This window comes from Hemiscyllium ocellatum, chromosome 11 (genome assembly GCF_020745735.1).
Source record: "Hemiscyllium ocellatum isolate sHemOce1 chromosome 11, sHemOce1.pat.X.cur, whole genome shotgun sequence".
Taxonomy (NCBI): Eukaryota; Metazoa; Chordata; class Chondrichthyes; order Orectolobiformes; family Hemiscylliidae; genus Hemiscyllium; species Hemiscyllium ocellatum.
Genome location: NC_083411.1, coordinates 65,009,202 through 65,026,664, shown reverse-complemented (window position 1 = coordinate 65,026,664; position 17,463 = coordinate 65,009,202). Strand labels below are relative to the sequence as shown.

The 17,463-nt window shown below is 45.6% G+C and overlaps 1 protein-coding gene across 1 annotated transcript in view; it reads right to left on the bottom strand.

Annotated features, from left to right (window-relative positions):
* Positions 1-17,463, bottom strand: part of LOC132820044 (sodium- and chloride-dependent neutral and basic amino acid transporter B(0+)-like) — a 255,512-nt gene that overhangs the window by 211,609 nt on the left and 26,440 nt on the right. The window contains exon 10 of the mRNA XM_060831964.1: positions 3,644-3,654. Within this exon, the coding sequence (XP_060687947.1) occupies positions 3,644-3,654 (11 nt within the window). The remainder of the gene's footprint in view (positions 1-3,643; positions 3,655-17,463) is intronic.

Here is a 17,463-nt window from a genome sequence, read left to right as displayed (position 1 = left end):
CATGACGGCACTGTTCACTTCGATTGACAAAACCCTAGCCAGAGAAACAATAGCCAACCTACTGGACATACAGAACAGAAAACAGGAGGCGGAACCTATCAACAAAACGGCACACTTAAACTACTGGACTTGTGCCTCACTACACACTTTACATTCAACAATCAGATATACGAACAAATCAACGGAACACCCATGGGATCACCAATCTCGGGACTCATAGCAGAGGCAGTTATGCAAAGGTTAGAACAAACAGCCCTACCACATATTCAACCCAAACTCTGGGTCAGATATGTCGATGACACGTTTGTAATCATCAAAAACACGGAAATAGAAAAAACACACCGGATCATCATCGCCACACTCACAGGAATCCAATTCACGAGAGAAGAAGAAAAGGATAGCCAACTCCCATTCCTAGACGTGATAGTACAGAGAACACCGAACGGAGAATTCACCACAAGGGGACACAGGAAAACAACACACACAGACCAAGTCCTAAACTATGAAAGTAACCACCCCAACACACACAAACGAAGCTGCATCAGGACACTATTCAAAAGAGCCACAACACACTGAAGTACACCAGAACTGCGAAAAGAGGAAGAGGAACACCTATACAAGGTATTCGTCAAAAACGGATACCCGCGCAACTTTATCAACAGATGCATAAGAGATAGACCACGGAACGAGGACATGCCACAACCAAAAGGACTAGCCACACTACCATACATCAGGAGCATTTCAGAACTGACAGCCAGACTACTGCAACCCTTAGGACTCATAACGGCACACAAACTAACAGCCACGCTCAGACAACAACTTACTGGAACAAAGGAGCCGATACCCAACATGAGCAAAACTAATGTAGTTTACAAAATACCATGCAAGGACTGCACAAAACACTATATAGGACAAACAGGAAGACAGCTAACAATCCGCATACATGAACATCAACTAGCCACGAAACGACACGACCAGCTATCCCTAGTAGCCACACACTCAGACAACAAGCAACATGAATTCGACTGGGAAAACACTACTATCATAGGGCAAGCCAGACAGAGAACAGCCAGGGAATTCCTAGAGGCATGGCATTCATCCATAAATTCCATCAACAAACACATCGACCTGGACCCAATATACCAACCACTACAGTGGACAGCTGAAACTGACACCCGGAAGCGGCAAGAACAGACCACTATAAATACCGGAAGAAACATCAAACAAGCGCTTCGCAGGAGGCTCCAGAGCTCTGATGATGTCGCCTAGCCAGGGGACGAAACGTTTGCAACAAAAACTTCCAGCTCGGCGGACAGAACCACAACAACGAGCACCCGAGCTACAAATCTTCGCACAAACCTTGAATATTTAAACTAGCTGAAAATGTGTTGCTGGAAAAGTGCAGCAGGTCAGGCAGCATCCAAGGAACAGGAAATTCGATGTTTCGGGCATAAGCCCTTCATCAGGAAACGTTGAATTTCCTTTCCTTGGATGCTGCCTGACCTGCTGCACTTTTCCAGCAACACATTTTCAGCTCTGATCTCCAGCATCTGCAGACCTCACTTTCTCCTCGAACATATTTAAACTAGGCCTAGTATGTGGCTAGGTAACATTATTGACACTCCAGTACCATGCAATGGAAGTCTCCAGCAAGAGAAAGTTTAACCTACTCCCCGTAGTATCCAATGGCATCATCATCACTGAAACCCAGCCTTCAACACCTAGAAATTTAAGTGGACCAGCAATTAAAATACCATTGCTACAAGAGCAGGGCAGGGGTTGAGAATTCTGTGGTAAATAATTCCACATATCCTGTCCATTATCTACAAGGCACAAGTCAGGGCTGTAATGAAATACTCCCTACTTGTCTGGATGAACTTTGATATCATTCAAGCAACTCAATACTATCCAGGTCAAAGCAAGTCACTTGATTGGTGCACCATCTCCCAGCTTAAACATTAACTCCTTCCACCATCAATGCACAGGAGTAGAGTGAGAAGTGTATCAACTACAACTTGCATTGCAGCAACTCAAAACTGATCCTGCAATTACATCTTCCAAACACACATGTCTACCAGCAACTTCCATCACCTAGATGATCAAGGACAATCCCATTTGAACACCCTCACCAGCAAGTTCCCTCCAAATCCATACCACTTCTGACTTTAATCTATATCACCATTTCTTCACCACGGCCAGGTTAAAATCACAAATCATTTCTTATCACCCTGTGGCTATATTTACATTACAGGGATTGCAGCAGTTCAAGAAGTCAGATCACCACTACTTTCTCAAGGACAATTGGAAATGAACAATAAATATTGGTCTTGCCAGTGACACTCACATGCCATAAAAGATTTGTTTTTTTATTTAAACAGCCCCAAGGAGCAGTTTCAAAGCAATACATGAGGAACTATCTTCCAGGGAGCATGCCTTGCTGTATTACATGCAGCTAATGGGGAAGGAGCGATGGTCTCATGGTGGTAGAGGAAGAGACTACAGCAGCAAGCCAACTACAATTTCAGTCCATGTCATAAATTGACTGAAACACCAACAACAAATAATATGGATCTTTAATAGTGTTCTCAGATTCAGATGATAGATTGTGTTAATCAGTTAACTATTTTTTTTTAATTTAGTGTGATATCCATTGCTTTGGATTGAAGCAATGATGCAGCAATTACATTTTTACTGAATTAATTGAAATGATGGGAGAGCCAATTGTTTTCCTTAATATTTTCTGTCATATTGCTAATATATTATCTGTCAAAAATCATCAAAGAGTCACAATTATGTTTTCAGGCAAGAGTGATTCAGCTATCACAAGTGCTCTTAAAATTCTGTTATATACCATGCTCCCTAATTGCTCTTGGCAGTAAAATGATGCAGTTTTGAATGTCTTCTCTTTTTAACCAACCAGCCAATTCTCTACTGAAGATTTTATTGATGCTATCTAAATGAACTATTTATTATTGGAAGTACAATAAATACAGTACCTCCATTTAAAATCTAAGGCTTTACTTGAAAACATATCAAATTTAAACTCATGGTCTTCCATAAAGTCATGTTGGTCTGTGCTCTAGATTTTCAGAAATACTTGGTTAATTAGTATTTTATCATTCTTCACTTTGCTCCTCCATGCATACTTTGTACTGAAGATGTTTCGCTGGAATTTGGTTTAATAAATCCTTGCAGATAATTCTCTACTCAGCCATGAAGGGAAAGTGACTCATTGTGACTAGCAGCAGTCTGAATTCTTGTTGAGTTGTTTAAGCAGTGTAACCCTGATCCAGTTTCGGAAGTGTATCCGTTCTTGCACTCATGAAATATAGGAAGCTCCTATGGATGTTGTTAACATTGTTTTTGCTTTAACATCTTCATCAAATGGTTGTTCTTCAATCCAAGGGTTGTGAATCTTAGTAATTCTCTGCTGCAGGGCATTAAGTTATCTCCATTGTTGAATACATTTAAGACAGGCATAGACATATTTAGTCTCTTGAGAATATGGAGATATGGGAAGCAGGCAGAGAAGTGAAGTCACACTCCAAGATCAGTGATGGTTGTATTAAATAACAAAATAGGCTCAATGGCCTATAAGGTCTACTCCTTTACATATTTCTCATGTTGTGTTAATAAAATTATGCCAATATATCCCTTCAACATTGCACATTTTACTCTAACTTCATTCCCATTTGGTGGCTTCCCTCTTCCCACAACCTTTCTGCCAACACTCCAGCTCCTGACTTATCCATCAAGATCCTCTTCAGTCCCAACTCTATTCCCAGTCTCTGTACTTATTGTTAAAATCCCTCATGTCTATTGCCAATAGTGGGGACTTTAGCTTCTTCTCACACTCGATCTGCCTCCTGTCTTGCCTCAGTCTTGCTCCCAGCCTGGCTTCTGCCTGGCTGCCAGGCTTGTCTCCCACCTTTACTCCTAACCTTACTCATGATTTCAATCTCAGTCCCTATCTGCTCAACCTGAAAATCCAGTTCCTGTTCTCACCCTCTGTCCTTACCTTTAGTATCTCTTATGTCTATTGCCACTATCAGAGACTGGTTGCTACTATTCCATTGTGAACATGCATTGAAGTCCTGGGATCTATCTAATAGCAGAAGTAGATCAATGCAAGTAACACCTTGGACCAAATCTGATCTGATTTGTATTCTTGTTCATTCCTTTAAGCATCCAGGTAGATGTTTATTCATTAATTTTCCTCATGGACTCTTGTAATTTGCTTTTGCAGATTCAATTGCCCTTAGATAGATCATCTTCCTACTGTCCCAAGATTGCAACAACAACTTGGGGAAAGAAATGTACTTGTGACATTGTTACTGAGGTCGTGGAACCAGGGGCCAGGTAATATTCTGGGGGCTAGGGTTCAAATTCCTTCTTGATGATAAGTTGAAGATAGAAACAGTGACCATATAGAAAATGGCGCTCGGTGTGTCGGGTAAAATGGTCAATGTTTGTGGGGCACTGGCTGTATTGACCGACATGCTGAGCGAGACACAAACTGCTAACACTGCAACTTCATATAAACTGCTAACACTGCAACTTGTAAGGTTCCCTGAAAGAAGTCCGAATAAACAAGTCCATAGTAAACCCACCAAGTCCAGAGGCAGTCACCAGAACAATGCTGATATCTGAATGTTTAATCTTAGAAGAATGTTGATATCTGAATGTTTAACTTTCGAGCAGATTCTGGTATCTGAATGTTTAATTTGAGAGCAGTACAAGAATGCTGATGTTTTAACTAAAGAAAATGTTGGTAGCTTATCTTCAGAAAAATGCTAATGTCTTAACTTGAGGTAATGCTGACGTCTGTATGTCAGGACTTAGAACATTCCTGATGTGTACGTTTACATTTAAGTATAACTTGATTACATTTAAGTATAACTTGATTAACATACTTTGTGATAACCCCATGACACGGGATTCTGCCTTGTGTGAGAAGTTATGTATAAATATGACAATGTTCCCAATTGAAAGCTGAGAGACCACTGTCTAGCAGCCGGCGTGGGCTAGAGTGGATCTGCTCCCAAGCTTGTTTGTATACGTGTATACTTGCAATCTTGAATAAAGACAGTACTGTTGACGCTATTAATTAAGTGGTGGTTCTCTGTTCTCGGACAGGCGTTCACAAGAAGCCAGCAAGCTCGGGCTGAGCTTCCACATTTTGGTGGCAGCGGTGGGATCCCAACGGAAGGCGGCTCCTGGTGACGGTTGAACAGGATACGGTCTTGCCGAGGCGAGGTGGACACGGGCCCAACTAGGACGTGAGTATACCATTTGGGACTCGCGACTAGTGTCTCCCCAAGCCAGGGGCGGACCTGGATCCAACTCACCGCAGCAGGAACTGCTACCGGACGGGATCCAGAACGAACCCGTGAACAGCTTTTGAAAGGAACCACCACCCAAGCGCTGGGAGCGCTATAGAAGGTAGGAAACTTTAAAAAGCGCTGGGAGCGCAGGTAGAAATAAGAATAGTTAGATACGTACGAGGTTAGAGTCCTCATAAAAGCACCAAAGTACGTCTGTGTGAGAGGGTTTAAAGTCCCTTGAGCAGGATCTCATAAAAGCACCGCTCACAAGTGTAGTTAGGGTAGTTAGATACGTACGGGTTTAAAGTCCCATGAGGTTAGAGTCCTCATAAAAGCACCAAAGTACGTCTGTGTGGGAAGGTTTAAAGTCCTTTGAGCAGAATCTCATAAAAGCACCGCCCACAAGGTTTAGGGAAAGTTTAGGGAACATTATGGGACAATTCATGGATAAATGTGAGGATCCGGGATCATTAATTGTAACAGTCTGCGCAGAATATCCTGAGGATGCGCAGTCACTCAGGAAATTGTCAGGATGGCTAACAGAAAAATTGGGACCCGACGAATGGCCTGTAGGAGGTACGTGGAAATTGGAGATTGTAGAAAGAGCTACGGAGTTAGTATGGAAAAAGGGAACAGGAGGAAAGAAGGGTAAGAAAATTATGGCCAAACTAAGAAATGCATGCTTAAGAAAGAAAGAGGAAGCTAAAAAACAACACGAGCAGAAGGTTTACAACAGTTGGTTACATAATGCTACCAAAAGGGGGTTAAGTGTCACCAAGGATGGGCTTCCTTTGACCCTCCATGAGCTCAAGGTTGCATGTGCAAAATTTGATGAAAATACTAACGAGAACAAACGGTTGGCCAACCAAACGGTGGAGACGGCATTGTCTGACCTGAGGCTGGGTGCAGGATGGGAAGATAAGGGAATTAGTTCCAAGAACATGGAATCCCATCCCCAACCCCCTCCATTGGGCACAACACCCCCGAAGGCACGTAGTGAAAGAAGTTTTACCCCAAGCACAGGGAAAAAGGGATATCGGCCTCCACCTCATTATGAACCCGAACGGCAATTGCCCTACCCTTGGACAGAGGAGGCTGACGATGACAGTTCAGAGACAGAAGAACCCTCAGGCCACATGTTCCCTATGCGTACTGTTCCTAATCCTCAAGCGGGACGGGTAAGAGTCCCCGCCCAGCCGAACGCTGTCCCTCCTGTCGCTGTGGTTCGTCTCCCCCCTACCCTAGAAATTTTTACGCCATGGAAACCGCAGGAAATTTTGGCACTGACTATGAATCTCCCTGACAAAGGTAGGGACCCACAAAAATGGTGTGAATTAGTTGAAAGTATTTGGCAGGCTTACGGGGCAGTGGGAGAAGATATCTGGAACTTTTTGAGGGTTGTGTTTATTGGCTCTAAGTGGACAAAATTTTTGGAAATTTTAAATATGCCCCCTGGTGCCAACAGTTGGACTGCCTTTACAGCACAACACCCGAACCAACCACAGCAGGAACAGGAACTTAAGGGAGCAATGCGGCAGGTCCTCAGAAAACCGGTTGACTTAGCGAAAATCATTGATCTAAAACCAAAAAAGGGGGAGGGCTCTGATGAATACCTACAAAGGTTTAATGAAATTTATGGCACATATTCTGGGGACCTTCTTTTCCCCTTGGGAGCGGGGGCTGTCTCACAACAGTATAATAGTCTCTTGATGAGCACTCTGCCTAAACCCACACAAGATAGATGGAAAACTAACAATTTAAATTGGATCAATTCCTCACAGGGTGATACAGCTAGGGCAATTAAAGCATTATGGGGTGAGGGTGATGGTCCCAAGGCCGAGAAACCTATTAAATCTGAATTTGCTGTATGGGAAAGTGATCAAAATACCATGGCCCCCTTGCGGCAACCTCCCGCCCCTCCCCAGCAGATCCAGCAGCAAGGGCTGTGGAGATTACCCGGTCCCCAGCTGCACTCTGACAATAGAGGCTATCAGCTGGAACCGGATTTTTATGTCCCAGGCTGGCAAAACCAACAGGGCGAGTTCCACGCGATGCAGCACCCAAATGGTCCAGCTAGGAGTGGTCCTTATACACCATGTTCCCCTGACTGGCGTGACCAGGCATGGACTCCTAACTTCTGGAACTCGGGTTATCCTGGTAAGCCTCAGGCAATTCAGTTCACAAATAACTCTAGAGGGGAGGGTTGCTTTAACTGTGGACATCCTAGCCATTGGAGACGAGATTGCCCTAGACAGCCAAGAGGTCGAAGCATCAGAGGAGGAAGGGGCAGGGGTGCTATAGGCACATACAGAGGTGGGTATGGCAATCACAATCCGTTCCATGACATACCACCACCCCAACCGCCCCCACAACAATGACCTACTGAGATATTGCCTGTCTTTTCCCAACACCCCCTACCGGAGCCCATTGTAACCCTATTAATTGAAGGTACCCCTGAACGCTTTTTGGTTGATACAGGGGCTTGCGCATCCTCACTGGTAAGGACCCACTATCCTTGCGGTGACAAGATTCAACATTTGAAAGGTTTTGAGGGCAAGTCTGTGCCTTACCAAATTACCAAACCATTGAAAGTTAGCTGGGAAAACGAGGAATGGGAGCATGAATTTGTGATTAACCCCCACATTGGCATCAATATCTTGGGACGAGACATTCTGGGTGGTCTTGGGGTAGTCATCACCTGCACCCCAGAGGAAATCCGCTTGACACAAAAAGGCCAGTACTCCCTCCTAAATCTGGCACGCTTTTGGGCGCTCTTCCCTGAATCTGAAAGTGAATTCCAGACCCCTTATCGTTACTCCCCTCATGTAACGCTCTGTTATGATAAGTCAGGAGTTGACCAGAGAAAGGAGGAGAAGTTTGAATCCTTGCTAGGCAATCAGTATACATTTACGCGATTGGCTAAAGTTAATGGGAAACAGGGTACGGCTTGGTATGTTTGGGTGCCACCAGAACTTTGGAACCAAGAGCCCGGTATTGCCCCACATCAAACCATTTTAGTTCACAAGGGATATGCAGCAAAGGACTTAGGACCCATGGTAGCACACGCTGTAGCCTTGTCAGATCCGAATGTAATTGGGTATCAGGACTTAAGAGACGGCCTTTCTATCATCTACCTCGACCATCCCGAACCGGTATTGTCCACGCTACGGCAGCATGAAGGTGGTTACAGCCAGGTCGAAATTGACCCTGCGGTTTGGGCCACCGACAAGTACTGTGTGGGTTTGGCGAAGGGAGTTGCCCCTGTCAGTGTCATGTTAAGGCCAGGAGCACGGATCCCCAGTGTCAAGCAATACCCTATCAAGAGTCAAGCCGTGGCCCCTCTACGTGGCCTGATTGATCATCTACTGGCTCAGGGAGTTTTGGTCGAGTGTCAATCACAAGCCAATACCCCTATCCTTCCCGTAGCTAAACCAGGTAAACCTGGCGAGTATCGCTTAGTTCAGGATCTCCATGAAATTAACAAAATCGTGGTGCCCTTGCACCCTATCGTCCCTAATCCTGCCACCATACTTGCGGCAATCCCTCCAGAGGCCTGTGTGTTCCCCTTGATAGACCTACAAAATGCTTATTTTGCTATTCCCCTAGCCCCTGACAGCCAATATTTGTTTGCCTTTACCTTTTTGGGCAAGCAATATACATGGACGAGACTACCACAGGGATTTTGTGATTCCCCCACAATATTTTCTCAGATTCTCCAAAGGCAATTAGACCAGATCCAGTTGCCTTGTCGATCCACCCTGGTACAATACGTGGACGACCTTTTACTTGCCAGCTCTGATGCCCTGTCTAATGAAAAGGACACTAAGCATCTCCTCAACAAACTGGCTGAGTTGGGTTATGTAGTTAACTATGGCAAGGTTGTCATCGGCCAACGTAAAATTAAGTTCCTGGGGGTGGAAATTTCAGCACATGAGCGTAGGTTGGCCCCGGATAGAATTGGTCCGATTGTCAATACTCCGGCCCCTACCACGGCTAAGCAGATGAGACGATTTTTGGGATTAATTAACTTCTGCAGACAATGGATTCCTAACATTGCCCCCTTAGCAAAGGTTCTCACCCCCTTTACCACTGAGCGACAGCCTTTCACTCTATCCGACGATGCACTTGAGGCATTTGACCAGTTGAAACAGGTGCTAACCAATGCTCCTGCTTTAGGGAGACCACTCTACGATAGGCCTTTTCAGCTTTTTGTGGCCACTACCGCGGGCTGCGCGGTCGCGGTTTTGACGCAGGACCATGGAGGTTCCCGCAGACCGGTGGCATATTTTTCTACTAAGTTGGATTCTGTGATTAGTGGTCAGCCTCATTGTATTCAACAACTGGCTGCCACGTATTTGATGGTGTTGGCTGCAGCAAACACCACACTCCAACAACCGGTCACTGTTTCTAGTCCTCATGCAGTATTTTCTATGTTGGGCCAAATGCAGACGCAACACCTGACATCTGCCCGCCAGTCTCGCTAGGAAATCTTCCTTTTAGGGAACCCCTTGTTGACCTTCAAATATTGTGCAAATATTAACCTGGCAACTTTTATGTCTGACATTCCTGCTGAGACTCCTGTCCCCGTTCACGATTGTGCCCATAAAATCATGCTAGACACTAGGCCCAGACTTGACTTGACTGACCGCCCCCTCCCACATCCTGATGTCACTTTGTTCGTGGATGGTAGCTCCTCTGTAAACAAGAATGGAGAACGGGTGGCTGGATATGGTATAGTAGATGCGGGGGGCAGGATTGTGGAGCAGTGTCGCCTCCTACCCGCGGTATCCGCTCAAAAAGCTGAATTAATTGCATTAACTGGGGCATTTGAGCTAGCCTCCGGACTTACAGCTAATATTTATACTGACTCTAGATATGCCTTCGGGGTCGCCCATGATTTTGGGACACTGTGGGAAAATCGAGGTTTTCTCACCTCATCTGGGACCCCCATCGCACACAGGGAGGAGATTATTAATTTGTTACAGGCCATTCAAAGTCCTCGCGAATTGGCCATTATTAAATGTTCCGCGCACTCTGTCGGAACGGATCTGGTTTCTATGGGAAACAGACAGGCAGATGAAATTGCTAAACAGGCTACGGGGCTCCCATGCTCCTCTATGATGGTTCAGAGGAAATCTATTAGGGCCTCGGTTCCTGACAAGCAGCCTCCCTCCACCGCTGATATTGTTGCTTTACAGGGGGACGCCCCTGATAATGTACTTCATGAATGGACTGATCTGGGATGTTTCAAAGTCGTTGACGGTCTTTGGAAAACCCCAGCAGGCCAGGTGTGTATGACTGATGTTTTAGCCGTCTGGGTGGTCGATGTCATCCATCACTTAACTCATTGTGGGGCTAGACAAACTGCAGATTTAGTGTGGGAATCTTGGTGGCATCCCAGGGTCTTGCAATTGGCTAGAGCACAAAGCAAAAAATGCTTGACATGTATGCAGCATAACCCCGGCAAGGGGGTCCCCTGTGAACAGGGTAGAACCCCGCTGCCTGAAGGCCCCTTCGACACGTTGCAAATGGACTTCATTGAGCTACCCAGAATGGCCAAGTGTAAATATGTTTTGGTTATTGTCGATGTTTTTAGTAAATGGATTGAGGCTTATCCTGCAGCCGATAACAAGGCTGACACTGTTGTTAAGACTTTACTCAAGGAGATTATCCCTAGATTTGGTGTGCCGTGGACACTCAGTTCCGATAATGGCCCTCACTTTGTGGCCCTTGTTAGTCAAGAACTTTGTAAAGTTCTAAATATCAAACAGCAGTTCCACTGTGCCTACCATCCTCAGAGCGCGGGTTTGGTTGAACGTGCTAATCAAACCTTGAAATCCAAATTGGCCAAACTGTCAGCTGACAACGGTCTCTCATGGCTTCAAAATTTGCCCATTGCCTTGTTTCAACTCCGCGTGTCCCCGGCAGGAGCCCACCGTCTCTCCCCCGCCGAGATTTTTTATGGGCGGCCCCTCCGCACTCCCTTTAGCTCTGACTTTTCTGATTCTCCAGTTGACATACATCAGATGTCAGATGGGATGAACTCCTATGTTTTATCCTTAACTGATGCCTTACGCATGAACCATGCGATGGTTAAAGCTGCCAGGCCTCTGCAGTCGGATTTGCCGTTGCCTCCAAACATCCGACCTGGCACCTTTGTATTGATCAAAAACTTTGCCAGAAAGCACGGCCTGGAACCCCGGTGGGAGGGCCCTTTCCAAGTCCTCCTTACCACCCCTACTGCTGTTAAGGTTGAAGGTCGTAAAGCCTGGATTAGCCTACACCATTGCAAGCTTATTGTTGAGGAATGATAATAAGGGGCAGCTACTGCTGTATGTATTTTCTCTTCCCTTGACATAGGTGCCACTAAGGAAGGAAGACTAAAGGAAAGTTGAAACGATGAAAACCACCATCTTCCTCTCTGGCCTCTGCCTAACTGTGGCATGGACATCAACGCAGACCAGTAACACCACCGGCGGTTCACCTCCTACTCTTCAAGGGTCTACAAGCAACTCTAGTGCAGTCACCGCTGATACTTCAACAAGAGCAGGCACCCCTGCGACAACTTCAAACTCTACAGATGTTACTACTAATATGACTAATGGTTTTGTGAGTATGGCATCAAGCATTTTTCCTGGTGACCCCAATGGTGTAGTAATAACCCTTAGTGGCCTCGTGAGTACTATGAGTGACAATATGACTACCAGCACCCACCCAATGAGTTTACCACCGCCCAGAGTGACAGATACCCAGTCTAATAATATAAGTGAGTCCAGTCAGGCCCTAGCTACCCCTTGCAACCTTACCGGGGATTGGTGGGTATGGAAACAGGAGAATAGCATAACGCTGAATAACACAGGCCCCACTAGAATAGTTCAGGTCAGATTGAATGTCACGTGTGATCATCATGGCTCGGATGGCAGGGGTTTTAACCAGACAATTTGTCCCTTGGTCGGCTTTCCCGACTACTCCAATGCCACTTCTAATTATAGCAGCATAGTCATCCAAAATATTGCATGGTCGCAGGATTGCGTAAAGCATTTACAAAACCTAACAGGACTTAGACAGTGGTGCCCTGAATATAATATTACAACTCTGGATGCCAGGACAGAATGTCCCCGTGATGTAACAATTCATAACACGGGCACCTGCCAGGAAGTAATGTATGTATGCCTACGCGGAAATGGCACCAAATCCGGTGATACCTATACGCACCTAAATGATACACGCACGTGTTGCCATGCTTTTGTGAATAATACCGCAGCGGACCCCAGAGACTATTTGTTCAACTTTCCCGGTTGCTTAAAATCCAAAATCCTCGCCTGCCTACCGCACCGTTTCCTTGATATCCACCGAAAGAAACGAAGCAATCCACTGGAAACAACGAGTCTTATCAGCAACACCTTTACTGGCTTCCTTGAAAAATTAAAAAATCATCTTGACAATCAGACTGATGAAGGAAAGAATACCAAAATAGTCTGCGTCCCAGGCCCACACTCGGTAGGATCCGGATTCCTCATGATGGCAGTCCCTACGAGTCAGGATGAACTCTGCAGTCTTACCTATAGACGTACTCAACAAATCCCAAAACTTATTCCCTATAGAGACATTTCTGACCAGTATCCGATCCATTATGGTTACCTCAGGAGTTGATATAACACCTGGCAAGTGATACCGAAAGGTTTTGCAGTCGCGGTGGTGCCAGAATTTAAATGGTGCATTCGCAGTGCTACAGGAACACATGACATGGGGGACTTAGAAGACAACAGATGCCAGGAAATAATATATCAGGACGAAACCAAGTCAGACCCCTTTGAGGGCTTCCCAGAAGACGATTGGGACCAGTGTGTTAACGAAAAGCCTCATCCCGATGCACCTACAAGTCACATGGGTGCTGTCCTCTTTCATGCTAAACACTGCATTACGCCTGCACTTAACGGGACATTTTGGTTATGCAATCACACAGCCTATGAATACCTACCCATTGAGTTTAAGGGCACCTGTGCGCTGATATATCACCTCCCAGCATTCCGGTTATTGAATTCAACCCCAGAAGTTAACAGCGAGTGGAAGAAGTGGCACGACCTTAATTCAAATTACAAACCTCATACTCGAGGCCAGAGAGACCTGTTCCACCAACAGTCATTTTGGAGCAGATTCTTTGGCGTCCTTCTGCCCAATTATGGGGTTATGCAAGCCCTGGACCAGATCCGCGATCTCAGCCACGAACTTGAGGCAATGGCCAGAGCTGCTGCGGATGCCCTGGGTCGTTTGGCACACGAACAGGTTGCCATACGAATGGTGGTCTTACAGAATAGGATGGCTTTAGATTATCTCCTAGCAAGCCAAGGGGGAGCATGTGCAATTATTGGCCCTGAGTGCTGTACCTATATTGAGGATGAGAGCTCGGCTGTATATAATGACACTTCACTAATTAATGATGTTGCCACTAAGGCATATGATCTGGACCACACAGTCTCAGATGAGGCCTGTGCCTGGTGGAATCTACTGTGTCAGCTGCTGGGATGGCTAAAGTCTATTGGGTTGGACATTCTCTCCATTCTGGCCATCATTCTTGGCATCTGCATTTGTATCCGAATCGCTTGGGCCCTTATCAAAAGAAGCTGTCAGACTTGTCCCGCACGACGCTGACGTGAAAAAGAGTCAAGCCCGATATGGACACAGAAGGGAGGGTTGACATCTACACTTTTGGCTGATGACAGTTCAGATGTAGAAACAGGCAGGGAGTTTGCCCGACTTCAACATATTAATATCTGAGTTTTATCATAAAATGATAAAAAGGGAGGAATGATAAGTTGAAGATAGAAACAGTGACCATATAGAAAATGGTGCCCGGCGTGTCGGGTAAAATGGTCAATGTTTGTGGGGCATTGGCTGTATTGACCGACATGCTGAGCGAGACACAAACTGCTAACACTGCAACGTGTAAGGTTCCCTGAAAGAAGTCCGAATAAACAAGTCCATAGTACACCCTCCAAGTCAAGGGGCAGTCACCAGAACAATGCTGATACCTGAATGTTTAACTTTAGAAGAATGTTGATGTCTAAATGTTTAACTTTCGAGCGATTCTGGTATCTGAATGTTTAACTTGAGAGCAGTACAAGAATGCTGATGTCTTAACTAAAGAAAATGTTGATAGCTTATCTTCAGAAAAATGCTAATGTCTTAACTTGAGGTAATGCTGGCGTCTGTATGTTGGAGTTAGAACATTCCTGATGTGTACGTTTACATTTAAGTATAACTTAATTAACATACTTTGTGATAACCCCATGACACGGGATTCTGCCTTGTGTGAGAAGTTATGTATAAATATGACAACGTTCCCAATTGAGAGCGAGAGACCACTGTCTAACATCTGGTGTGGGCTAGAGTGGATCTGCTCCCAAGCTTGTTTGTATACGTGTATACTGGCAATCTTGAATAAAGACAGTACTGTTGATTCTATTAATCAAGTGGTGGTTCTCTGTTCTTGGACAGGCGTTCACAAGAAGCCAGCAAGCTCGGGCTGAGCTTCCACAGGTCCAATACCATCCTGATTCTCTCAGTCTACCTGCATGTTAACATTCCCCATAACAACTGTAGTAACATCTTTACCACAGGTCAATTTCAGCTCCTGATTCAACTTACATCCGACATCCAGACTACTGTTTGGGGGCCTGTAGATGACTCCCAAGAGGGTCGTTTTACCCTAAGTATTTTGCAACTCTATCCACACTGACTCTACATCCCCTGACTCTAGGTCCCCCCGTGCAAGGGACTGAATATCGTCCCTTTCCAACAAGGCCACTCCACCCCCTCTGCCCGTCAGTCTGTCCTTACGATAGCACGTGTAGCCTTGAATATTCATTTCCCAGGCCCTGTCCACTTGAAGCCACGTCTCAGTTATCCCCACAATATCGTATCTGCCAATTTCCAAAAGAGCCTCAAGCTCATCCATCTTATTTCTAATGCTTCGTGCGTTCATATACAGCATTTTTAATTTGTTACTGCTCTCACCCTTCCCATCAACCCCTATTCCACTCAACCTTACAGCATGATCCCTTTCTGAATTTTCTGCCTCATTGATACAGTTGTCTTTCTTGACTTCTCTTGTTCTAACTTTTCCTTCAACTTCCTTTTTGTACATCCAGTTTGTCCCCTCCCCCCCGCTACTTAGTTTAAATGTAGCGGTGTTGCAGTAGAAAACCTGCCTGCCAGAATGCTGATCCCTAACCTGTTAAGGTGCAAACCGTCTCTCTTGTTGAATTTATGTTTGCCACAAAATGTACCCCAGTGATTCAAGAACTTAAATCCTTGCTTCCTGCACCAGTTCCCCAACCACACATTCAAGTCCATTATCTCCCTGTTTCTGGCCTCACCAGCCCGAGGAACTGGAAGCAAACCAGAGATAACCACCTTGGACGTCCTGCTTTTCAGCCGTCTTCCTTGATCTCCAAAGTCCCGCTGTAGTATGTGCCTCCTCTTCTTCCCGACATCATTTGTGCCGACATGTACCACCACCTCTGGCTCTTCACCCTCGTCCTTGAGGATTTCCTGCACTCTGTCTGCGATGTCTTTCACCCTGGCACCAGGAAGACAACACACCATCTTTAAATCCCGTCTGCTGCCACAAAAACCCTGGTCAGTTCCTCTCACGATGGAGTCCCCTATTACCACGGCTCTATGCGATGTCCGACTCTTCCGCTCTGCCTCTGCGCCAACTTTTGATTGACAGACCTGGCCGCCTCGCGGACTGGCAGTGTCATCAATCTCCACTGTTTCCAACAGCTTCAACTTGTTCCTGACAGGTACTTCTCCCAGGGTCTCTTGCACCTGTCTCCTCTCTGCCTTCCTCATCGTCTGCTCTCTTCTGCTCTCTTCTGGCATGGTTGGTGTAATAACCTCGCTGAAGGTCTTGTCCAGAAAGATCTCATTCCCTCGGATGAACCTAAGGTCCTCGAGTTCTTTCATCAGCGCTGCAATATGCTCGGTCAATAGCTGAATGTGCACACACTTTCCGCACATGTACGAGTCAGACACACCAGAGTCGTTGACCTCCCACATCAAGCACATAGCGCACTGAACCAGCTGGGCAGTCATGTCTTCACCCTCTTCAACTGTGGCGTAATCACTTCACTCAACCTCCATTTCAAAGACTCCTGAGCTGAAGCCTCACTCTTCGATTAAAAACTTCCTTAGACCCTTGTTTTGTAGCAAGCCTGTGGACTCTTAATTTAGGTTCTTAACACACCCACTCTAATAGCAAATCACTTACCTTCCCGACCGACTTTGCTCTCCGCCTGAACTTCCGCCCAGCTCCCGCCGCTCTCTGCTGCGAAAAGAGAGAGTTGACGTTTTGAGCACAAGGTCTTCATTTCTGATTAAGAGCTTAAGCTCAAAACATCGACTCTACTGCTCCTCAGATGCTGTCTGACCAGCCGTGCTTTTCCAGCTCCACAGTTTTTGACTCTAATCTCCAGCATCTGAAGTCCTCACTTTCTCATGTCGGCCCGACCAAGTAATAATTGAAGTTTCAATTGGACATTAGTGAACCAAAGGGGTGTTTCTAACAATCAACAATGGATTCATTTGAATTCATTAGACTCTTAATTCCAGAGTCTATTGAATTCAAATTATACCATCTGCCGTGGCAGGATTCAAACTTGGATTCCCAAAACATTCCCTGGATCTCTGGATTAACAGTCTACCAATAATACCAGTAGGCCATTGTCTCCCCTAAGGCTAGGCTAAGCTAAGCATGTTTGCAGACAGTGAGGGAGAAAATTCTGATGCCGATGATCATGACATGATGCTGAGTTGCAGCATCTAACATCAAGGCAACTGAGTTACCAGTCAAGAGCAACTGAAAATAACACACTTCTCTTCAAATCGGTATACAATCACCAGGTCAGAATGAGTTGTCAAACCTCCAAAACGATTTATTGATGTTTGGATTATCAATCTTCTTAATTCACATTTTTATTGTTTGTTGGTAACCTCAGTCAATGCAGAAGTTGAACCCGTGTTGTTGGTGCCCCTCTCTCCCTCCCCCTGCCCCCCCCATTGTAAATCAGCCATCCAGGAGAAAGTGAGGACTACAGATACTGGAAATCAGAGTCAAAACGTGTGGTGCTGGAAT